Raw genomic sequence first — 24,310 nt, forward strand, 5'->3', positions numbered from 1 at the left:
GTAGCCTATGATATTGGAGAACGATTCAAGATAATTTGTGTGTGTATGAGTGCTGAGGCTGTTTTGTGGTAAATATCCAACCCGCCCAAGGAGGACAGGAGGAATGGCAGCTGACGAATTGTGCAGAGCATCTGTGACAGACCATGGCTGCACCTGTTCACCTGAGGGAGCTCACAGTGTGTGTGTTATTGTGTTTTTAATCTCCGCGCCTACCGCTATCAAACCCAGCCGATCCATGCACCCCCACCCCCACCCTTCCCCTCATTACCAACCAATCAGGGCGACTAAATATTTGAGCAGTGAAGATGAGAGTCTCTACTGTGTCTGAGCATAATGCTTAGTAAAACTCTTGGAACTTCTCAGGTCACCAGTCCAACAAACAACAGCAGTTAAAGAGTTAAACTCGGGGTCTCTGTGAAGTGCACTAACTGTGGGAAATTTCAGATTTTGTTTCCCAAAAAAAAAAAACCAGTCCAGAAAGTAGAGTGGAGGGCGGATATATTCTGGGGCCGCGTACAAAAGCTACCAATGAATATGGTATTTATTGTTGAGGAGGATCTTATGGCTGTTTTATAAGTTTTATAAAAGAACCTTATGAAACTCCCTGTGTTATTTATTCGGCTGTGAATATTGTTTTACCATAGCATATTTGTCATCACTTCAGCTACAGTGCAAGTTAGCTTACATTCTCCTTACACAGCACTGTTATGGTGAAAATGAGAACATTACTCAAGTGTATTACTGCATCTGATATTGTTATGATTCTAAAACAGAGTGGTGCTGTGAAAGCAGGTTGTGCACTACAGATGACTAGACTGTTGTGCCAACAATCTTTCAAGAGGTTGCAATGCAGTATAGTGTTTCCATGAAACTGCTGTTTTGGTGTATTCATCACAGTTTGCTGAGGGACCCGCTTTTTTATACTGGCGTACCGCTCTGTTTGAATCCTATCAACAACACTAAATGGTGCCCGTGATGTGATTTAAAATGGTAATTCAGCATAAACTGCAGTTTTAAATACATGTATCCCTTTTTCTAGTGGAGCTCTAATTATTAAAGAATATTTAACAGTAATGGCATACATTAAAAGCCCACATCAATATAATATGTCTAATGAATCCACAAGAAAACAATTTTGTATTATATGATAAATTGTTGGTTAGTGTGGTACTGTGAGTGTGGTTGTGTGTTAAGAGAATAGGTCTGAATTGCTTTGTGCAGTGGGTGGCTTAGCACAATGAGAAGGATACTTCTCTCCGTTGTAATAGCTTTTATCACAGTGGGAGGCAAGAGAATACCGATGCATGGCGGGAAACGCTTGGCAGCAGGACTGGGGGTGCCTGATGGCTGGCAATGCAGAGTCTGAATAAAGGACATATATCTCAGGATCAAACACGTCCTCTCTTCAGGCGCTCCCTCAAAATATGCAGCCCCCTCTATCAGCTAATGCCTGGCTAAGTTGTTCAAAGAACTCTGAGGAGAGAGTATCTGCATAGACCAGAAAGGGGGACAGAAACTCGAGAGGAGGAGGATGAGGTGCATAAGCTCATATTCAAACAAAAACAAACAGACAAAGCCTAATCAATGATGAGCAAGCAGGGCTGTGCTGTGGGTGGCAAGAAAGGTCTGTGGGTTGTTGTGATGCGGCACATCTGGACAGTTAGGTTGATGTTCTCAAACAGTGCTTTCTCTTTAATACAAAACAGGAATGAGGGCCCTTAAACATACAGCGTGGTCCTTACAAATACAAATTTGTTCGCAAGTGACCTACCTGGTTATATAAAGGCTGCCGCATGTGAGCACGTGTGTGTGCATATGGGTTTGTCTGTCTGTGTTTGAATGGAGCAGAATGGAAAAAGCACTTAGACTCTGCCAGTGTGTCTGCAACTTGAGGGTGTATTGATTGTTTTTAAATGAAGCTCATTTAAAGATGCCCCATTAAAATATGAATGGCTTTCCTTGCATTCCATGCATTTTCACTACACGCTTTAGACTTGTTTTTCACAGCTACGCCATGTGATGCCTGGTATAATCTCAGTTATTGAAAGTTTCTGCGAGCTTTAATTTTTAGTGAAGGTCAGCCTTGAGACAACTGTGTGTAAAAAAGGAAAAAAAACTGTATCACCATTTCTCTGTTATCTGTTGACAATCAGACCTCAGACCAGAAAAAAAAAAAAACACTCAACAAGCAGGTCCAGCAGTAATGAACGGCCATGGGAATCTAACTGAGGCCAAAAAGTGCTGAGCTCAGGCAAACTGATGTTTATCTGTAACTACATCTGTGATGTGTGACAACACTCTTCAGAAAATTCTCACTGCTGTGCTTGAGCAACCTCTTCAGTCACGTTTTAAGTGACCTTCACTGGGGTTCTTTCATTGCTAAAAACAGGGAGGAATGACATTAGTGGAGTGAATAAACTATTTTGCATTCATTTTTGTGTGCATACAGCAGCTTGGGGCATTCAGTCAGAGGCACTCAATAAATATTGCAAGGTCAGTCAAGAAAGATCCTGCAGCCAATGTAAAAACCTGAGCCTCTTTTCCAACCTGTGACTTAAGACCTTGTATAATTCACATTTCCTCTGGCTATAGCTCACTCTTCAACTCCTCTTCCTCTCAGTCCTTAAGTGTTCTAATGGTGGAGCGATTGCAGCACAGCAGCCTCAGGCAAGCTATTAGATATAGTATACCTATCAAACAATTAACATGAATAAGCTACAACCTGGAAGAAAGTAAGTATCAGTATCTTAACTGTTTGAAAGTATGTACCCTAATCCACTACAACACATGCATCCAAATTTTGCTGTAAAGATATGAACGCTGAACAAAACCTGAACATTGAGTTCAGATTTACTGTTATAGAAAGCCGAAAGAATACAAGTATATATAGTTTTGTGCCTTTTACAATGAAATTGTACATGCTATTGTAAAAGTTTTAAAACATTTCTTTAAAACACACACACACAGATGATACTAGATGCTGTGTGAAAGCCCTACATCAGCAATTTAAGCTGGGTTTTCTCAACTTGTTTTTACATGACATATAAATAAAGCTGATTTGCCATAAATAAATCATGCTCAGTGTTCTGTATTCACTGATGAATAAACAGACTCCAGAGGGTACCTTTAGGTAAAGCTGAACATGTGCAAGGAAAATTGTAATCCTACAGTATATATTCCTGATTTAAACATTGTCCTATGCCCAAATACTGAACATAAGAACACAAGATAAGAACAGACAGCAAAACAAGTCTCGTACAGTCTGCCTTTAAAAATAAGATTAAGGGGTGGTGTCTGAGGCCGACATGCTATCAGAGATGAACAAAAAGACAGAGAGCCACAGGTCAATGGTATCTTCCTAACTTTACCTTAAGAGGGACATGGGGGTGGCACAAGGGGTGGCGAGGAGACAAGAAGAGGACTTATTAGAAGATGAGGCGAGAAGTGTGGTGAATCGGCGGCTAATCCTCTGTTTCCTCTAAGCCTGTGTAATTAGGACATGGGGGACTGCACCGTGACAGGGGATGCTTCTGGACTGCCTTGCTTTTTTCCTCCCTTTTGTTTATTTCTTCCCTCTTTAGTCTGGGTTTATGGCAGTTTGTCATCTAAGTATAGCATGCCTGTGTTTGCCTTGTCTTTACTGTGTGTGCATCGCAGCATGTTCAGTCATAAGCAACATCAACAGACACAGCATGCCAGCACTGTGTTTGATTTCTACTCACTACTACTTACTGTTTGCAGATGTGAGTGAGAGCGCACTCTTTTTTTGCTGCTTTGGTCGCTGTGTGACACTCTCAAATTGTATTTGGGCATATTTCAGGAAATCAAATGGGCTGTTTCAGTCAAACAACACTTCCTCCATCACACACAGACACACACCAAGTAAACAAACACACCATGTTTGAATGGTGCTTATAACTGAAGAGTCTTAGGGGGAAAAGCACAGTATGGACCAGACATGAGACCAGAGGCTAGAAAGGCTGATCAGCACCCTTCTGCCTGTTAATAGCCTTAATCTACTTCCTTCCCCCAACAGACAGCAAGGAAAGTTGCCTTGGCCCATTTAGAGAGAGATAGTGCAAGAAATAAAGCAAGAAAGACAAAAAGATAGAGGAAGAAGTAAAAGAGAAAAAAAAGGGAGGAGGCAGGGAATTAAAAAAAAAATCTGAGAGAATCTATGACTCACCAGCTCATTACAGAAATCCTGCTTCTATCCAAGGAGAAAACAGGTTTAAAACACCAGATGAGAGATAGCATGAAGGGAAACCTTTTGTTGCTAATTCACAGAGGGTCATCTTTGAAGTGCTTCCACCAGGTTTTTACATTTTAACTATGCTACTTTGATTATGCTATTTCCAACACTAGATTTGAGGAATCTCTTCAAATGATTGGATTTAGTGCCTTAGATGTGGCGCCGTGGTCCTGATAGCTGGCTTAAAACAACAGGAATAAACACACGTTTGTCATTGTAGAGGTGTCATTCAGACAATCAATAAAAAATCCACAACACATCATACAGTACTGTCACATTTTCTGAATTAAATCACTTTATTTTATCGTCTCTATGGTCTCTTTACTCCTCTCTTTCTCTTTTTATCTGCATTTCTGTTTGTAACTCTTTTGAACAAAGGGATTTGAACAACTCAGTGTGTCATAGCTTTGTGCAAGTATGCATTCCAATGTGTACTGCTTTAGCAAGATTAAGGAAAGTGCTTCTTATTCTCTGTCTCAACAGATCCATTGCTGTAATACAACAACTACAGTATAATTTATACTATACATTAACAAAACAGTGTCCATAATACTTTGTAAAGGCTTTGTGTTATCAAATGGTCCCAATCAGTCTTTTCTGAGGCTAGATCTGCCACAAAATTAACAGCAACATAACACAAATTCATCAAAATCACACAAAAATTAGGAAAAAGTCTAATTCTTTCAGTCTTATGCTTACTGTATATGCCATCTTGCAGCGGTTAGCTGCAACTTCCTCTTTGTGAGAGAAAGAGAACAAACTCAGTAAAGACAAGGTAGGCAGGTGAAACATGTCGAGAGGCTTGATACTGGCCAAAGCCCAGAAAAATAAATTGGTCATGGCTGATGCTGACAGGGGGTTTATGAAAAATGTTTCAGACATCAAAAAAATATCACCTAGAAACTTAGCTTGACTATTATTGGGTGATAAAATGGACCCACCAGTGATATGCAATATTTATTTTTATTCAAATTCAGTACCTACCACTAGAATCTATGGTAATTTCTCAGGCAAACAGTGACACTTGAGAAGATCTGCGCTTCTCTTGCATTACTTCAGCTAAACAAACAGCAACTATAAATATGTAAAATACTATGAACTTAAGCACTTACCTGAGGGAGAACTGGTTAATGGATTATTAGATGGCAACTAGCCAGTCAACAATACACATTTTAATGTGTCAAAGAATGGGAGGACACTCAGTATATGAGTTAAATGATGTTTACCCATTATTTGGCCCCAAAGAGGGGTGTCTCAGGCCATGCCATCACCTTCAATCTTCAGAGACCCACAATAAGCAACATTATTTTCCAGACTTAACCTACCTTTAAGCCTATTTATTCCTCTGAAATTTGCTTTGCATATACTTAGTGGTATTTACTCTGGGGGGAAAAAATGATACTGTACCCAGCAAATCAAATTCTGATAATAAAACTGTCATTAAGCAGGCTTTGTGACAAAAATCATTCACTGGTTTAAGACTGCTTCTTTTCTAATGATTCTTTATAGGAAAAATGTGTTTTGGGCCAGTGAGTGTCATGTGATGAACACAGAAGTTGTAGTAATGCGGTTTGGCCGCTATGCCAAATTTACGTCACTGCCTAGAGCTGTTCCTGGGGGGCTTGAATGGGTCAAACATGAGGACGCAGTAACCTTTACCTTTTCCAAAAGCTAATCAGTTCATCCTTGAGTCCGAGTCCATAGAACTGTTCCACCAGCAATCATATCACATCTTCACTGTTATGGAAACAATCATAAACGCATGGTTTATGATTATGGAACTGTTAAGGTTTCGTTAGATTTAAGCACACACACTATTTGGTCAGGTTTAGGAAAAGACTGTAATTTGGTTTAATCTCTCATCATGGCTACAATAGTAAACAGATGATTGGAATGGTCATGGATAAAAAAAAAAAACACTATGTTTCACAGTGGAATTGAACATGGGACCAATCCCACCTCCTAACGCAAATTACATTGCTCCATATACTACATCACCTAACTTCCTCCTTTGCTTATGTTATAACTGCAACTAGAGAACACCCAACAAACATATTGATTCGATTTTTACAGGAGGACAGAATCTCGCCTGAAGAGGGAAACAAGTGTAAAGACCTACCACCTATAAAGCTACCTGCCACTCTAAATTCATCTTCTAACACATTTACTCATGAGACTATGTGAAATAAGAAAACTGTGGACTTTAGCATGTAAGCATTTGATCAATTGTGCCAATGAACAGCAGTGTAGCTCCCTAAGGATATTGGCGGGTGTTGAACAGAGGCTAAGTGGAAAGGTGGAGAGAGGCAGGTTGAGTCGATGGTGTTGGCTTTCTCAGCCCCAGGGCCTAACACATTTAGAGAGCTAAGTGACACACTTTGGATGTATTAACCACAGTGAGCTCTGCCAACCTCTCCTCTATTTCTGCTGCACCTCCCCCTCCTCTTTCTATCGCCGTCTGTCTGTCACTCTAGTCTCCTCTCAGTGCAAAACTAAGGAACATGCCTAGTGTTTCAGCAACATTGCTTTAGCATTGATGTTCCTCTTCGCCTCAGCCAAATTGGTGTTTGCCGTCTAGACACTGGTTGCTTGTGTCTCTGTATAGATAAACATATGCGCACACTAACACGCTCACTCGTCTGTTTATAAGTATGATTAGATTAAGAAAAACTGACGGAAATGCAATAATGGTCTATTAGTCTACCCGTCAGGGGGGATAATCATTTCAAATAGAAATGCGTTTTCCATCTCACTATCTAATTTATACTTTCTTTGCCTCTCCATATGTTTCACCCCTGAGACTGGTGGGTTATGAGCACAAGGCTTTAAAATAGGCTGGGTTCAAGTCCGGGCCACTGAAATAAAAGACAAATAAATAGAAATATATAGCAATAAACACCTCTCAGACTGGGCTTGTGTGAAAGAAAACCCAAAGGCTAGAGGAGCGCAGCTCTTTCTGGCCAACGTATGCATTGAGTTTGAAGGTGAAAAAAACAACCCTCCTCAGTCCTCGCTGCCCCGTTCTATGGTGGTTGAAGATTAGGGTCAAGGATTAGAAAGCTTACAAAAGATAAGAATGGGATTAAAAGAGCTCACAGATGTCAAATTACAGATCAGAGAACTGGCGAAAATACACCTGAACTGTAAACAAACTCATAACACACCAGCTACCTGTCCTGCTGGACAATCCCGACATCGTGGAGGGAAAAACAAAACAATGGAACTCTGACAATAGAAAGGGAAGTGGATATTATGGAAACAGTATCCAATATTCCAGAGAGGGATTCAGCGTACATCAAAGGCTGCAGTAAGTCTGTTAGATTTGGGATTAATGGACTCCAGAGGGGCCTGGACACACGCATGCAGGCACGCGCACTCACAAACACATACAAGCACACACAAAATCCACTACCACAATTCCACCTGATAAGATTCACTACCCAGGCTAGCAAAGCACTGCAGTGCAGTGTATCTCTTGTAGTAACTCTCCACACTAGACTCTCTACTGCAGCATGATAATGTGTTGCAAAATGTTGTAAGTCAGTGAAGGCAGATAAGTGTAATTTCTTAACATTCCAGTAAATTCTCGACAACTACTACTTCAACTGTCCAGGAGGTTCAAGTGTCAAAGTTCCACGAATGCAGCGCGGGCTCTTTCCAGTTTATTACATTGTTTGGACAAGTGCTTTATTTTTCTTGTCAAATTACAAAGTGCATGCTCAGATACGCACACACACGCATGCTTGCATATGTGCACACACAACCGTAAGTTGCCTCCAAGCTCCAGTGGGTTCATGCAAATTACAAAAATGCAAATTTAGGTGGTAAGGCTCAGCTGTACTCTGATGCATTTTGAGGAAAACACGACAAAATGGGGGAAACACAACAAATCTATTTCGTTTAATCTCAACAGGCAGAAAGACAGCCGAATCCCAACCCTGACTGCCTTTCCACCCCAATGCCCAGCCTCTCCTGCATCCCCTGCCCCCAGGGCTAAAACCACAGGTGCAGACAAATGCAAACCACTGGGTGGAAAATGCTTGTTGACAGCATTCTGGTGTGTGTGTGATTGGTCAGTGAACAATGAGGGAGTTTCCTGAACCACTTGTCATGCTGATGGAACAGCTGGACACCAACACCAGACACGGATCAGGGTGGGAAGAGACCATGCGGAACAATGGGGAACTTAAAACTAAAATGAGACTCAGCAAAGCTTAAAATCACTGTTACTTCATAATCTGTGAGTCACAGAGAAAAGAAGAAATTCACAAACACTAACACTGATTATATTTCACATGACAAATGTCTATTCTGTAGTAAGCACTGTTTTATATGAAATAAACTGTATACTGTAGGATTTGTCAATTTCACTGTTGAAGTTGTTGTATAATAATTGATGTTTGAGTAGAAGTGATCATAATTTAGCAGCTCAAAGCTGGAAAACAAAAATGGTGGCAATCACCTGTTGTTTGATAGGTCTTGAATTTTGATGTGGTTGCCTGGATACAGCAACAGCAAGTGTGTATTTTCCATCAGTCTATGTTTATAATTCACTGGCTCACTCTGCTATTGTCTGCCTTTTCTCTTTTGAGCACTAACATCCAAGCACACAAGTACATGCAAGCACGAACCCATAGCCATGGGCGCAGCCAAACCCGCTTTCATCCACATGATCACCCTGAGCGGCATTATCACAATCTAGGGAGTTAGATTATCCCACAGCTCAAAACTTCATCCTCTTTGATCCCTACTTGGGAGAGGACGAGAGGCAGCACAGGGGGAACAACACCCAGATTTCCCACTTGTTAATCAAGGCAGATTTTGATCACCTTCGGGGACAGCTGGACAACTGTTTTCAAAACAACCGCACAGCATGGGTGTCACGCTATCCAGGATACTTCCTCCAATAACAACAAACCCGCAATGTTTCCAATAATAATCTCAGTTACGCTTATTTTCTAAAACTACAGTGAATACAGCTGCAGATATTTCAAATACTATTGTGTATTTTCTCATAAACTGTGAGTACCATTGCCACATTTCCCCTGAAACGTAATTAAATTCAGCTCTGATAATGTATAGCTACACTGCTAAGATGCCTGAATAAATATTTCAACTTGTTACTATCAATCCCAGCAACATGAGTGAATCTGACTAGTGGCAGTAACATGTATAGGTCATTCAGCTGAATAGTGTTCCTTTTAAAACCTGTTATAAAGCAGCCCAGACATCTGCAACACATCCAACTGTCTACCTCACTTGTGTAAATTTCAATTATGTGTGTTTAAACCAAAAGAGCAGGTGCAAAGAGCCATAAGCAGTGCATGAAGATCCATCACACTTAGTTGTTTACACTCCAAGCTTTCTAAATCTCCATAATAGATCTTGGGGTTTGAGGTGGGATGGTGAGTTCAGCTGTTAATTGGCTGTTGGTAATTACAGATGCATTTTAAGCTTACAGGCGTTGGCCATGGGGTTTTGGAGACCAGCCTTGCAACTAATTCACTACAGAGGAAAAAAAAATACACAACTGTCATTCATGCATAAAGAACAAGTCATTTTTGTGTAGTAGTCTAGTACTTCTCATCTTGACTGTAACCATGTTCTCACCATGCCATCTAGGCAGAAACATTAGGTACAAAATATACTTAGTGCAGAGGTGTAGGCCTAGTGCTATTTGATGAAGCACTGGAGTGCACCTCTGATGCACGCGTATGCATGCGCACGGTTAAGTTGTTTCTTGTTTCGAGGGCCATATAAGCACCATTCCTGTGGTGACAACTGTTAATTGCCCACACAATCAAAGGTTAGACTGATTTTATTCTCATGTGTGGCAGAATAACAATGTAGCCATTTGTCGCAGGGTGAATGTTATAGGCATAGATAATCTTATTACTAGGGCATAATCTCCATGGGGGACCAAGGGACAGATCCTTAACCAAAATATGAAAATTGGAAATTTGTTCTCCCTGATATTTGTCATGCCTCCTAAAGCTATATAAAAATGGATACTCTGCGTTCAAAAGTGTTAAACTGACTCCAAAACCTACTGAATGTTCACTGAGCTGCTCCTGCTTCATGTTGGTTTACATGTCAACCAGCAACTGGTCAGCATATTGTGCCAAAGTGTGGCCATCCTGCGCCCTGCTTGCACCATGTGGGCCTACAGCTGATCACTCACATACACAGGTAAAACAGTCTGTTTACATCTCAGCATCACTTAAATGTAAAGTTTCTGCTGCTTATCGTCACATCTGATGTTTGTCTCCATAGCCCCTCCTGGAGATTATACGCTAGTTTGTCACACTGCATGATCTGAGCTACGTTCTATCACTTGTCTTTTGGAAACGGTGTCTGTAGCTGACTCTAAACTGTAGCGCTGTGAACCATCCATGTCATTATATATGTGGTTGGACAAAACACAAAAACACTCGCGGGTGCAAATTCTGTGCATCAGAGCGCACTTTGAGTTGATGATGTGTTTTAATCACCACATCTTACATTTTATTGTCACAAATCAGTTGTTGCAGGACATACACTTTACCCATGAATGCTCAGCAAAATGTAGCATTATGAATTTTAACTGGATTATGCAAATATTCTTTTTCCTCTCTTGGAGAAAAAAGAGTGGTGGAGCGTTGTTCTGTTGCGTTCCAGCAGCACTGCACCAGATTTAGTGGATTAAATTATATTTGGATTAACTGGAGGACATAGCTGTTTTACATATTTAAGATGAGATCACCCTGCATGTCTTTGCCCCAACCCTCTTCATCTGAATGTTGAAGCTCATCATTCCTTCAAATCTTCCACCTTTTGCCAGTAGCCATTAAGGTGCTTTCCCTCTGTGTGGCTGCATCCTGAAGAAGGGAGGCAGTGCAGGGACAATAGCAGCCACCCAATTAAAGCTGTGTTGGCCTCGCAATTCCTCAAGGTATTGCCATGTGACAGTTTAATTAACCAAACCCCTTATCTTAATTTAGCAGGATCAAAAAGTAACAAACTGAGGTTATCTGAGAAAAACACTCCCAGTCACCATACTGACATACTCACCAAGAGACACACATTCTCGGCCTCCTATTATGAGAAAGCTATAGTGCAGCACCACGCGTGTAAAAGACATAGTATTTGACAAAATTCATCCCACTCGCTCATATTGCCATCTGCACAGATACCACAAAGCAATTTTTATAGTGCAAAAGCTTTAATAGCTATTTATCACAGCTGTACGGCCCTGCATCTTTTGGTACCACCGCAGCACATGCCAGTACCATTTGCTGCATGATAGGGCCCTTGGTATGTGACCATGTGACTGTGTTCAGGTGTATCTTAGCAGGATATGTGTTCATTTTGACAAGATTTCCTTTTGAATTTGAACTCATGCCTCAGTAATTGCATGTCAGACACCATGCTTTTTAAGCCAGTGCTGCCCTTCATCTATCTATCTATCTATCTATCTATCTATCTATCCATCTATCTATCCATCCTCCCATCAGCTCTTTGTTGTCATCATCTAATCACTTATCAGTGACATTGCCAAGTTTCTTCCTTCATTCCTTGTGGTGTTGCTTCTTACATATTTGTTTTTAAATCTACATGTTTGAGTTTGTATTTATTTCATACACTTACGCCCTGCTACTATTGCTCTCTATACCCCCTCACATATCACTTTTCAGATCATCTCATCCACTGTCATGGCATTATCCAGCCACATCCCCCTCTTCGTTTTAGGATTTCCGCTTCCTCAAATACCCCATTATCTATGGCACTGCAGGCAGTGAATGAAAGGACATAACTAGTTATGGTTGAACAGAGAAGAAGTCCTGATGCCTCGGACAGGCCAGGCCCATTTATCTCTCTGGTTCTTGATGCAGTGTAACACAGGGAAACAATGCCCCAGGGCACCACAAATATTCATGCACATCAACTGAGGAAACAGCCTGGACAAAGGGGCCCTTTATTTGGATCTTACTGATTCAGTGGAAGTTGCACTGATTTCACTGTCTAGGGAAATTTTCTACAATGCATTTCATTTTCACATAATCAAAGTGGAACAATTTCTCCAGTTTGTAGTGGTTTGCACAGACCTGGTCAAAAATGTGTCATTTGGTGTGTTTTAATGTACAATGTTAGTGCATCCAATATACTAGTATACGTAACTGAGAATAACATGGTAACTCAAACCACAGCACTGTGATTCAAACTCGAGAAAAATATGAACTAGTCAGCTGACTGTGGCGGTGCACTTTTATGCTGGGTCTAGGTGTTTAAGTTGTACAGAATGTTGTCAGAAAGATGTCACTTGTACAAAGTGTATGTAGATAGAAAATGGTACACGACTACTGCATTAACCTACATGACATTTGAAAACTGTGCCAACTAGTCTGCTATCTCAAATAAATGTGTTCTGGTGACACAGAAAAGCTGCAGTAAGACTGCATGCACACGTGACATTTTTAAAATCAAGTGACTCAGCTCTGATCTTTTCATGGATATGTCAACAAACTAAGCAAGATGATTACAAATTTGGGCCACTTCCATATGTAGTCCTAGATCTGATTCATAGTTTATCTCTATGTGACTGCTGTTAGAACAGTCAGATTAGAAGTCATGGGGTTTTTAACTTCTCAGTCCTCTGCGCATATTAAATAAAAACAGAGGAGCGCAACGACAGCGACAGGGGTCGGAGGAGAGATGAGGATGTTTCACATTTGTCAGACATTTATGGTGAAGCTTCTGGCCAAACTGGGAGGAACATATCATAACCAAGCAGTTTGTGAGGAAATTGCACAATTTGGCCATCACACAAATTATGTTATTAATGAATGCACAGGACTCACATTTCAGTTAAATGTGTGTGTGGCAGTTTAGGACCTCAACAGTTTTTACACCGGAGCTGGATACATGGCATTTACAAACATGAATGTGAACTATCAACACAAAAAGATTGGATCTGACAAAAATTGAGCATTTAGGCCTGTACTGTAATGTGAATGGAGCCAAATGTCATGTGAAGAATGCTCTGTGCCACCTGTGAGTTCACCTCCCACAATACTGCTAACAGCTGATGAAGGGATCAGCTCATCTAATTGTGAGAACAGGCTACAAGTGTGAATTTGTCATAAGTAATACATCACTGTTGAAATGTTTAAGTCCTGTCTCTGTTTCAGAGCCAGAAAGCAGCTAAAGGTCTTGAAAATTCATGATTTCATGGCTACCATGAAAGATTGGAAAGAGTTTCACGGACTTCCCTAACAAATATGAGTATTTTACCAGGTTGAAACAAGATCCAAAATGGAATCTGCTGTCGGAACTCATCTCTAAACTCCAGAGACAAAAATGATTGATGTAACAGTCAAATCAGTACTGCCATAATACCGACAAACATCTACATAACAGTAGGCTGCACCTACTAACTGCCTAGCAATTATTTTCTGTACCATTAATCAAATAATCTTTTGTCTATAAGAGATTGCAAAGAATGGTGATTACCAATTATTCAACTAAATGATTCAAACAGGGGTAAAGCTAGCAGCTTTTACAGTTTAATATTTTCACTTGATAAATTGCCTGAACAATTGTCAAATTTGAAACCAAGCAGGTAAATCAGCGCTGAAAGACATGTATACAGCTGAAAAATGATGAGAAAGAAAAAAGACACTATCAAGGCATGCTGTATGTAAAAGAGTGCTGTTAGTGTCTAGAATTACATCAGAAACTCACACACATACACATGCACAAATGCCAAGCAGTCCATGAAAAGAGGACAGATGGCCATGGAATGGCTCCGGTCCAGGAAGTGACGATGTTCTGTATCATTATAATCTGCTCTGTAGTATCCTCCCTACCGCTGTGCTGGACAACATGTTTCACCCACTGAGAGCAGATACTGGAACAGCTCTTCTGCTGCTCTGTCACACATACTCTTAGAGAGGTGCCGCAACAACAAAGTAACTTGTATTGTGAGTGTTCCTACATTTCACTCTTAGAAAATTACACAACGATTTCCTTAATGCAGCAAAATAAATAAATAAACGTACAAAGGACAGGGCAAATGTGTGTAAGGCAGTAACCTGTTCTCCAACACATCCACTCAGTCTTTTACAAAACAGTCTTGGATTGCATACAGGACTTATTTCTATCAGCCTGTGTACTGCACCAACACAAACACAAGCACAAGGCCACAAAGCACTGACACGGATTCATTGTTCAGGCTGTTTGCTGTTTTCAGTACCACCCATAAGCCTAAAAACTACAGCGACATCTCCACTCTCTGAATCCAGCACCAGAGTTTCTATCTTAAAATCTATGAACATCAAACACTGATGTTGATGTGATAACATCCTAACATCCTGTGTGCTGCAATGCCAAACTGAACTGATCTGAGCTTTTCAATGAGAGGTTAACACCTGAAGAGAAAAACAAAAAACATCAACTGCACTGCCATGGGGCTCAGCCATACAAGGTTAATTAATTTCATTTGTAGCAGAGAGGCCACATCTCCAGGTTTGGTGTTCATGTGATTACAAAGAGAACAACTAGGAGCAGAAACATGTCTGTCATGATGATGGAGCTGATAAATACACTGGATTTTCTCTCATTCTCCTGCTTTGAGGGAATATATTATATGCCTGTGGTACAGTAAAGCAACATCAGCAGTTTTTTTTTCAGTTGCAATAGTCTAAAAACATACACTCTGGATAATAATGTAGGTTACCAGTCTGCTTACAGCAACCGAGCCTGTGTGCATGTGGAAAGTGTAAACACAAAATATGCAAACTAATCAAACCGCCTGGCCTCACTTTCTGCCTTCTATTACACATAAAAATGAGGGATCAAAACAAACAAATTCAAATTCATCTGCAGGTGAGGGCTCTGACCTGAACAATGATAAAGCGTCTTCAGCCAGACCTTCAGTTCAGCATAAAAAAGTGTGTTTAGCTTTAAACACAGAAATAATATGCATGTGCAAATCTGTTTTTAAAGAAGTGAGCATAAAGTGACAGAAAAAATAAACTAGAATCACTGCTTTGCGATTCTATGCCTCCACCAACCAGTCAAATTCAAGAGAATGGGACAGAAATGAGGTCACTGACCTTTGACTATCAACTATAATGCCTCCAGCTGTGGCTATCGCTGGAGCCACAGCTGGAGGCACCACCAACAAAAAAAATAATAAAGATATCATGATATGTTTTATTAGACCTGACACTGGATGAAAGCTTAACAATATTCCCGAAGAGTGATGAACTTTAAATCACCATGACTCTGGCCTAATCCTCATACTCAGTGTGCCCACATTTTTTAATGGGCCTCGAGTAACATTTCCACAGCATTTAATAGCTTTGTGTGTTTTTCAATATCTAATATGATTGAGCACACACTTGGATTAATACCCTGTAATGTTCTCATTACAGAGCCATGTGAGGAGAGGGGGCTGAGCAGAAGCCCTAACTGGAAGATGCAGGAGAAAAGCACTCTCTGTGGAATCTATCACAGATTTTTTTTTTAGCCTGAGAAGTCCAATCATACTATGATAAGAGGCTATAATGGTGCTCTGAGTTAAATAAGATATTTTTACTCACTGCTTCTATAAACATGCAATAAGTACTCACTGCAGCTTTCAGGGTGAAGGGATTCAGAGATTTACAACCCGCTTCAAAAGGGTCCGAGATATTCATCAGTCCTCTCCAACCCAACGTTGTGGTGCTGCAGTGCTTGAGATAGGCTTCGCTCACTGACTGAGGATCAGGGGGTGAGCCACCATGCAAGCGGGCTGACGTTTAGAGGTGGAAATCCCAACCCACACCTGGCCCAGTCCAATCTCACAGACTCAGCACAAGACAAAGGGACACCAGAATGGACGCTAAACTTCACGAACCACAATCACAACAATGGAATTTAATGAAACTTCATGTATTAAAGAAAATAGACTAATCCCATTAAATCTTTCATAATGAGAGAAAAGAAATCCTAAGACTGTGATATTTCCCCTCCCTTCACCCCATAAGATTTTAGGCTTTCCACAGGATTCCGCTAGCTTAGCTGCAAATCGCCTCACTGCTGTGCGATACCGCTGTATCCTCTAAGAACGGGGTGAGCACACGATCTGGCGCACGTATGGGTACACAAACACACACACACACACACACACACAAGTCTTCTTTGACTTTGAGTGATGCATCCTGGAAAAGTCCAGACTGCTGATGGTTCTCATTTCTGCCATCAGGAAAGAAGCTGGTGATGTTGCCATGAATCAGGCCATGGAGATAGGAGAAGATGAGGAGCAGGGAAAGATGAAAGGCTCAGAGACAAATCCTCTCTGCCCAATGGCTCGCACAAAAAGTAAGAAGAAGCATGAGCATCGGGCTGCTGTTTCCAACTGTGCTGCAGCCTTTTAGATTCTTTAAGGTGGCTTGAAATAAAAACATGACAGAAACCATTTAAAGCGAAATATATATCTTAAAAAAACAACTTTTATAGACACAATTACTGATGAAAGGAGCTAACAAACAGTCACTAAAATGGGAGGTAGCTCTGTAACACCCATGTTGCTATGAGAGTTCACAGGTAAGACACGTGTACTTGCCTCCACTGGAGCAACAGGCGTAAACAAACTCTGATGGCCTCAATTAATCATGTTTAAACAGACAAATGTGATGGTGTCACACAAAACCATGGCTCTTCCATATGCTACCTGTTTCGAGTAATGTCTGTAAACTGAGTAATTACTATGCTCTCAAATGATGCTTCTCTCTCTCAGCAGATGTTTGTCCATTAACCTGAAGAGCAATTACTTTAACATCACGTGAAGATTTGCACATTAACAGTGCCCTGTCTGCACTGGAGAGTACACCTGGACAGAGGCTTTGAACAGGTTTTTTTTGGGGTTTACCTTGTTCATAAAATCTTTACTATTAAAATATAGTAAAAGTTCTGCTTTTAGTGTAGAAAAACTATCACCTACTTTGCTGTACTGAGTTTGTCTACCATTCTATTTTTCATTCATATTTTTACTAAGTGTAAATCAATGTGAAATAACTGTGTTATATTTGTTGTTGTCACCAGTAATATATGCATTTACTGGGAGGACAAGGGCTTGGACTTATTTATACACAACTGCAATAAAGCCTCTGATCACGTTATGATAATATCACATATACTGCAGAGCTCCCCTGCTCTCCTCTCCTCTCCTCCTCTCTCCATGCACTTATATGCCACCATTACATGTCACTAACTGTGTGTCTCCTCTCTCCCTGTGCTTTTCTGCAGGTAGCCCTGGCTCTGGAGCTGTGTTTCTGATGAGCAGTCACTGGTGCTATACAAATAAAACTGAATTGAATATAATGTCACAAGTAAGATGGATCTATTAATAGTAAATGAAAATGGAAAGTTTGTCTTATCTCATGTCACTAATCCAGCATCTTTTAGACCTTCATGAGGGTAATTGTTTTTTTTTCATCTGATAAATAAATGTCAACTAGTCAGTTTCTCTGTCTACAAGACACGACTGAGTCACATTCTGGCTGTGCTGTTTCATGGCCACATCTCCCCTTTGGAGACCAACTGCCCACTGGAAATGTTTCAGAAGACGTGTATGTTCAAACAGCGTGACTTTCAGCAGCCAGGTTGCGTGTTTGTTCATTTGTTTTCGGGATTCAGTTGTGCAGTGTCTGAACTGGGTTTTGCTCTCTTCCTCTCTGTCTTTCTCTTGCTTCAGGAGAAATTATAAACTAAATGGCCATGGCCACATGGATCCACAGTTTTCCCTATGAAAGTGTACACTCAGCAGTCACTTTTTTAGGTACACCTGTAAAGATTAATTGCAATTCAATGCAACACTTCCACCTTAACATCTGTGTTTATGAAGCTCAAATGTTTTGGTGAAATTGTCATAAATGTATATGTATATGTTTATTATTGGGGTCACAGTTTAAGGTGGTATTGTACTGGGCTACCTTATATTTAGAGGTATCAATATATTTTCGCCCTCCACAGCTACATACATGAGAGGGTCAGAATATTAGGAACACCTCTGAATATATTGTAGTCCAATACAACAATGCCTTTAACTATGACCTCAATAATAAACATATAATTAACCAAAACTGAAGTGGCCAGTGAGAGTAGTTGGTCAGCCATAACTAAAGTTCTTGATATTTCACACAGAAGCCTTTAAGGGAATAAAAATAACTAAAAATTACATACACATTCATTATTACTTGCATTATTGTGACCGACTATACATTCACTGTAAGTCCAAGTATTTGTTAGAAACATGACACGTGTCCATAATGACCTCATTGCAGGCTGATTGTGCTACATTTTAATGTAAATTCATAAGCATTCAAATTACAGATGTAATACACCTCAACCCACCAAATGAAAAATGTGTGCATTTATCTCTCCATGAAATATGAATGATGTTGAATGGAATGCCCTTTTCCAACAGTCAGATAGAGGTTTATTGAAGGCCAGCGTGAGCAGGAAAGAGGTTGCCATGGCTACAAGTGTGAAAAGGGCATCTGATGTGACTTCTGACCAGTCAATTAATCTTGGAATTGCTTTTTTTATTAAACATTCACTGATTATTCAAAATTAATTGCTGCAAATATACAGATAAAAGGAAAGACTCAGATTGTGGGGACTTGAGACCTTTTGGAAAAGTACAGTACTGTTAAAGTCTTAAGACTGCCATAAAGGAAGATGGTTGAATATTAAGTTGGATTAAAGTCTGAATATTTAATTAGTTTGGTCTCACTGTGGACTGGTAGAGAAAACCTATTAGTTTAAAAAGAAAAACAAACGAACAAAAACTAGCACATACTAGTCATTTAAATTGAAACTATTTCCTAATTTATATACAGCAACTTTACTTGAAAGATTCACATAGGCCCAAGGACTTCAGGTTTTTAAGCCTTTGAGACTTGTAACAAATGGAAAATATAGGAATATAAAATGCGCTGCCTGACACGCATAAAAGTCTACAGTACATTATGCCATAAGGTCATAGAAACACGATCAACAGGTCCTTGGCCAAATTTACCAATGTCACATGTCAAATCTACTAGATAGATTTTATGGCATGCTGCTACTAAACCTCTGTTTGATTTCTGTTTATAAACAGAAAACATGTTCTAAGAACATCTCCTTAAAACTGTACATGTGATATATAAACTGTACGTCAAATAAACAAAGAGCTTGCTTAGTAACAAGGAAACATACTTGCCAACATTGTCTGTATGTGTGCATTTCCATTAATGTTTGAATTGAGGTTGGGAAGAGTTTGCATGTGTAAGAGCAGGTGACAAAGCATGACATTTCCTGTATTTAAACTATTCACCAGCTGAGGGGTGATGTGTGAGCAGGGATTTTTATCAGTCTGCTGCAAGCACACACACACACACACACACACACACACACACACACCCTCCTTCATTCCATTTCATGCCTCCTTTTTAAAACAAGGGACAAGGTGGTTTGATTAGCAGACTGCAGTTGGAACTAATTAGTATAGGTCAGTTGGTAGAGTCAAACAGCATCCATCCCTCCATGCTCTTTGTCCTCTTCTTGCACCATCCCTCCCTCTCCATTTCCTCAGACAGTGCTATCAGTGGGTAACATCTCCCTACACCACTGCCACCTGTCTGTTCGTGATAGAAACTATGGCAGTCATCTCCACAGAGGCGAGCGATGTGCTGCCAGCCGCTCTGCCGGAGCCAGACTAGCCTGTATCAACGTCTGCTGCGGGAGCACTGAAGCATCAATTAATCGCCGCTTAAAACTGGCAAAAAATGCATTTGATATACTTATGCTTAATTAATACATGGCTACCAATTTTGCAGGGCTAATTAATCAATTTGTGACTCGTCCCTGGTGCAAAAATGTCTGGATTATATTGTCTGGAAAGAACATCAGAGAATATGATGAATGACGAGCATGGACAAAGGGAGTTCTGTGTTTGTTCTACCAATGCCTGTGACTACAGGAAAGCATAAATAGTGAAAAAAGGATGGAAAACTCAGAAACCAGGAGGAAGAAGACCCAATGTAGGCTACAAGGCTGGTACTATAAACCCTATGGGGAACCTATGAAGTAGATGATAAATGATGATAAATGCTGATATAAAGAAAACAGGTCTGCAGGAAAATGTCTCCAGGGGTGACCAATGCTATGCTTTCCTTCAGTCTGATAATAGGTATACCTGGCACACCTGTGTGCTTACATGTATAGCACATGTCTTTACGCACAGGGAGTTTGAGATAGCAATTCCTATATGCAGTGCATCGCATTACTTCACATTTCCTGTAACAAATGATGTTTCAGTTTTCTCTATTAACTTTTCTTTTCTTTTGTTTAAGCCTTATTAATTAGCCATAAAATTACTATAATATATTACCTGTACATGAGTAGGTCTGCTTAAGACAAAGCAGCAGATGGGACTCCTACTGAGTCAGAGCAAGGTGACCATATTGTGATTCATCTTGTACAGCATGAGGACATAAAACATAAAAGCAGAGCTTCTGAACAGATGAGGCTATAGTTTGAGAGGCAGAAGACCATGTCATAGTTTTCTGATGTAAATATTAATTTAAAGTGAGGAATGATTTTCAGCTTTGGAGCATTCAACTGGTAGCTTTGCGATTTAATAAAGATGCACTGGAACACTGCCAGAGTGAAGTTCACCATCCCTCACTGCTCATCACTGCTCTTGCACCATGCCTTGGCCTCTTGCTCCCGCCCTCCTCCACAGCTCATCTAAGCCTGCATGTTATTGGCTAAACACAGCCAGCTGCAGCCAGTTAACTGTCTAATCTCACGTCAATCGATTTCCCTGAACAAGGAGAGGTGGAGAAGCAAAATGAAAAGTCATGGAGCGAGGGTAAAAACACAGCAGAGGGTGAGAATAAATGGGAGGGCAGCAAAGAGTGAGAGGCAAAGGTGGGTTACAGCTTTTCAGTGACTTTCTAGCACTGCCAGGCTTCTGTGTGTGTTTGTGTATGGCTGTGAAAATCTCTTATTTGAGATCTTCAAAAAGATAGTGATCCAAGACAACACAAAGAAAGGTGGATAAACAGGCTCTGGTTGGCACCTAGGGAGACAGTACACATCTACCAACGATGTTACATAGGGACGGTTTTACTGGCTAGTGCACAACACACTCTTTGCTCTATTTGTCATGTGTGATCCTTTCAGTTTCTCATGGACAATTAAAGGGGAACATCTTCAAATGAGAAACATATGGAGCTTTTTAATTGGCCAATTTCTCTTGCCAACGTGTGTGGCTTTTTTCCCATTCTAAAAACCAAAGAAATGGGAAAAAAAACCCAAGTAGTCAGACATGCATATTGCAGCACAGAGTGTTGTCATTGTCCTTCCGCAAGGAGTAAAACAGCCCTTCTGTTCCCTGGATTAATAGCACCATTACTAAAAATCCATGTTCAGTATTCAGCACTGTACTTCTGGTTCCAGTCAGTGAGATACATATTTGTTAGTGTGGAGACTTTAGTGAATATGTATTTCCGTAGGAATATCTGTTTTGCAAAGCAGGTAATGGCCCAGACCAAGGTACATGACTGGGTGAAGCTGCAGTGAGAAATTTACTGTACCTCCCCTCCCATCACTTCTCTCTATACCTATTTATACTCATGGCTTTCTTGCCTCCCCTGACCCTGCACCAAGCGTGCAAGGTGGCCAGGGTAAGGAGGGCTGCAACAATTCATATCTGGGGAGTTATTGTTCTACACATGTCATGTGTAATCTGCCCGGCCCACAGCGCTCAGAATAATTATTCATATTTAATCACCACACCACGAAGCTACATCACCTGTCGCTCACTAAGTCATTTTCCATGTTCCATTATCAAAGTTTCAGAGACGGGTGCTCAGGGAAAGGGGGACTAAATGGTGAGTCTGAAGTAGCTTATAAAAACATAATGGCCTTGTCTGCTTTGATAAACTGAGGACGTGTATAGAATGCACACTCGCTCACACCTTCAAATATACACATAGACATACATACATTAAATAAGCTCAGAGAACAAAGCAGGGAATAAAGTAGCTGAGTATAGGTTCAGAATGTGAGTGTTCAGGCAAGTCAAGAGCTCGGCCGATAATACAAATAACTGCAGCACAGAAAATGGATTGATATTCGTTTGGGTTAAGTGTGCTTAGCTTGCATGGCAGTTTCATTTTTCATGCAGTCAAACTTGCCAATGAGCACTCACCTTGCTCCAAAGGTGGGGGTTTCACGCCTGTAGCCTTCAACTTGAGGGCTTCTTTTGCAGACATGTCGCAGCAGGAGCCTTTGTTGGTGTCCTGGTCACTGTCAGCCTGGTCGCTGTCTCCATGACCACTGTCTCTGAGGCTCGCTCTCTCCGGGTCTTTGAATGTTGAACTGCTAAACAAACAAGCAAAAAAAAAAAAAAAAAGAGAATTTCTCAAAGCTTTTTATTTTTTTAACCCTCAGCAGAAGCATAAGACACAATGAAACACGGATGAGCATCCCTGAATGCTTAAAGAAAACAAGAAAAACTATAATAGGATTTGGGATTTAATAAAAGCTTCTAAAATACTGCACCTCACCAGTAGTACAATCTGCTAAAGACTAAAGCTGAAAATAAGAATACTGTGTGATTATAGTGTACGTAATATAGACACCCCGACTTTTAAACATAATTAAATAAACATGCCCTTCCTCTCCCTGTTACTGTATGATGCAGTACAATTAACTGTCAGTTTAGTTACTATTGGCATAGTACTGTGCTGGGATTATTAGAGAAATGACAGACAAAAAAAAAAGATCTGAGGTGTAGGGACAGTTATAGATCCCATCTCTTACCTTTGAACAAACTGTTGCCTGCTAGTCATATAATTAGGCTCAGTGGGGAAATTGTCCGTCTGTGGAGGAGAGAGAGAGAGAGAGAGGAAAAAAAATATGTAGTGGGCTCTACAGAGAGGAGTCATGTTATGAAACAAGATCTCCTCACGCTTAATTATGAATAAGAAATTCAGTAGAGGACAGAGTAGGGGCAAATAAAATACTGGGAATATGAGCTCTGTTACATTTACATTTGAGCATTTCATTAACCTCAAAGCAGGCCAATTAGCCGTTTGAGAGTAAACCACAGAGGTGAACATGAAATTTGGCAGACCTCATACAATCAATAACTGCTGGAATGACAGTCTTGATGAGCACAGAAAACTCTGCAGTTACCATGTGTGAGATAAACATCTACAGTAGTAACCGAATTACAGCTATATCTCTATGGAAAATAAAATACTATTTGCTAGCTCCTTTATCAAGATTTCTGTGAGAAACCAACTTTGTCAACCTCAACACTTTTCCCCCCACACAGAAGCCGATTGTTTGTAAGGAGCTGGGGCTTGTATGTGTTGAACCACATGGTGTTTATTTGCTTAGAGATTACCTGACCATACACTGGGGGCTTTGTGCTATGTGAATTGACAGAAAAAGCACCCACGCTTGTACACACATCTACACATAAACACACCCTGACACAGTAAAACCTTACATATACACTCATAAAGATACAGCAGTATAATGAAATTGTGGTATACTGCACAAACAGGAAATACCTGGGAATTTGTTTAATAACGAGCACTAATGTAAAAGTAGTCAAATGTAGAGATGCTGTAAACCACAAACACAAGAAGAAACTAATGAATATGTTTATATGTTGTGAAAATTATTACAAGAATATCTCAAAGTCTCTGTGACACACAGGCAGGAAGGAAACAGTGCCTTCAAGAGAAATAGCTTTCATACTGTGTTAGTGGTATTCATCACAGAAGCACAAAAAATTACCCTATGTAGTGCTCAACTCTCTGTCTTGAATTGATAGCAATAAAATGTCATGTTTAGTGAGTAATGTTTAGTGAGTCTCCTTGCGGCAGAGTTTTTCACATGCGCAGCTTGACTCACAGTCAATAGTGTATTTCAATGTCATCTGTGCGCTGTGGTAGCTCAGTATGAAAAAGCATGTCTGAAGGTCAGACAGGCCACCTCAGTACTTTGACCTTCCATGCTTTTGCCAAGACC

At 40.4% G+C, this 24,310-nt stretch overlaps 1 protein-coding gene across 4 annotated transcripts in view; it reads right to left on the minus strand.

Annotated features, from left to right (window-relative positions):
• Positions 1-24,310, minus strand: part of pcdh17 (protocadherin 17) — a 56,642-nt gene that overhangs the window by 11,811 nt on the left and 20,521 nt on the right. For 3 of the 4 annotated variants that reach the window (XM_020606963.1, XM_020606957.1, XM_020606971.1), the window contains exons 3-4: positions 23,090-23,148; positions 22,476-22,648 (exon numbers count right to left, since the gene is read on the minus strand). In XM_020606963.1, the coding sequence (XP_020462619.1) occupies positions 22,476-22,648; positions 23,090-23,148 (232 nt within the window). The remainder of the gene's footprint in view (positions 1-22,475; positions 22,649-23,089; positions 23,149-24,310) is intronic. The other variant, XM_020606980.1, reaches the window with a different exon arrangement.

Source organism: Monopterus albus, unplaced genomic scaffold, assembly GCF_001952655.1.
Source record: "Monopterus albus unplaced genomic scaffold, M_albus_1.0 scaffold4.1, whole genome shotgun sequence".
Lineage (NCBI taxonomy): Eukaryota > Metazoa > Chordata > Actinopteri > Synbranchiformes > Synbranchidae > Monopterus > Monopterus albus.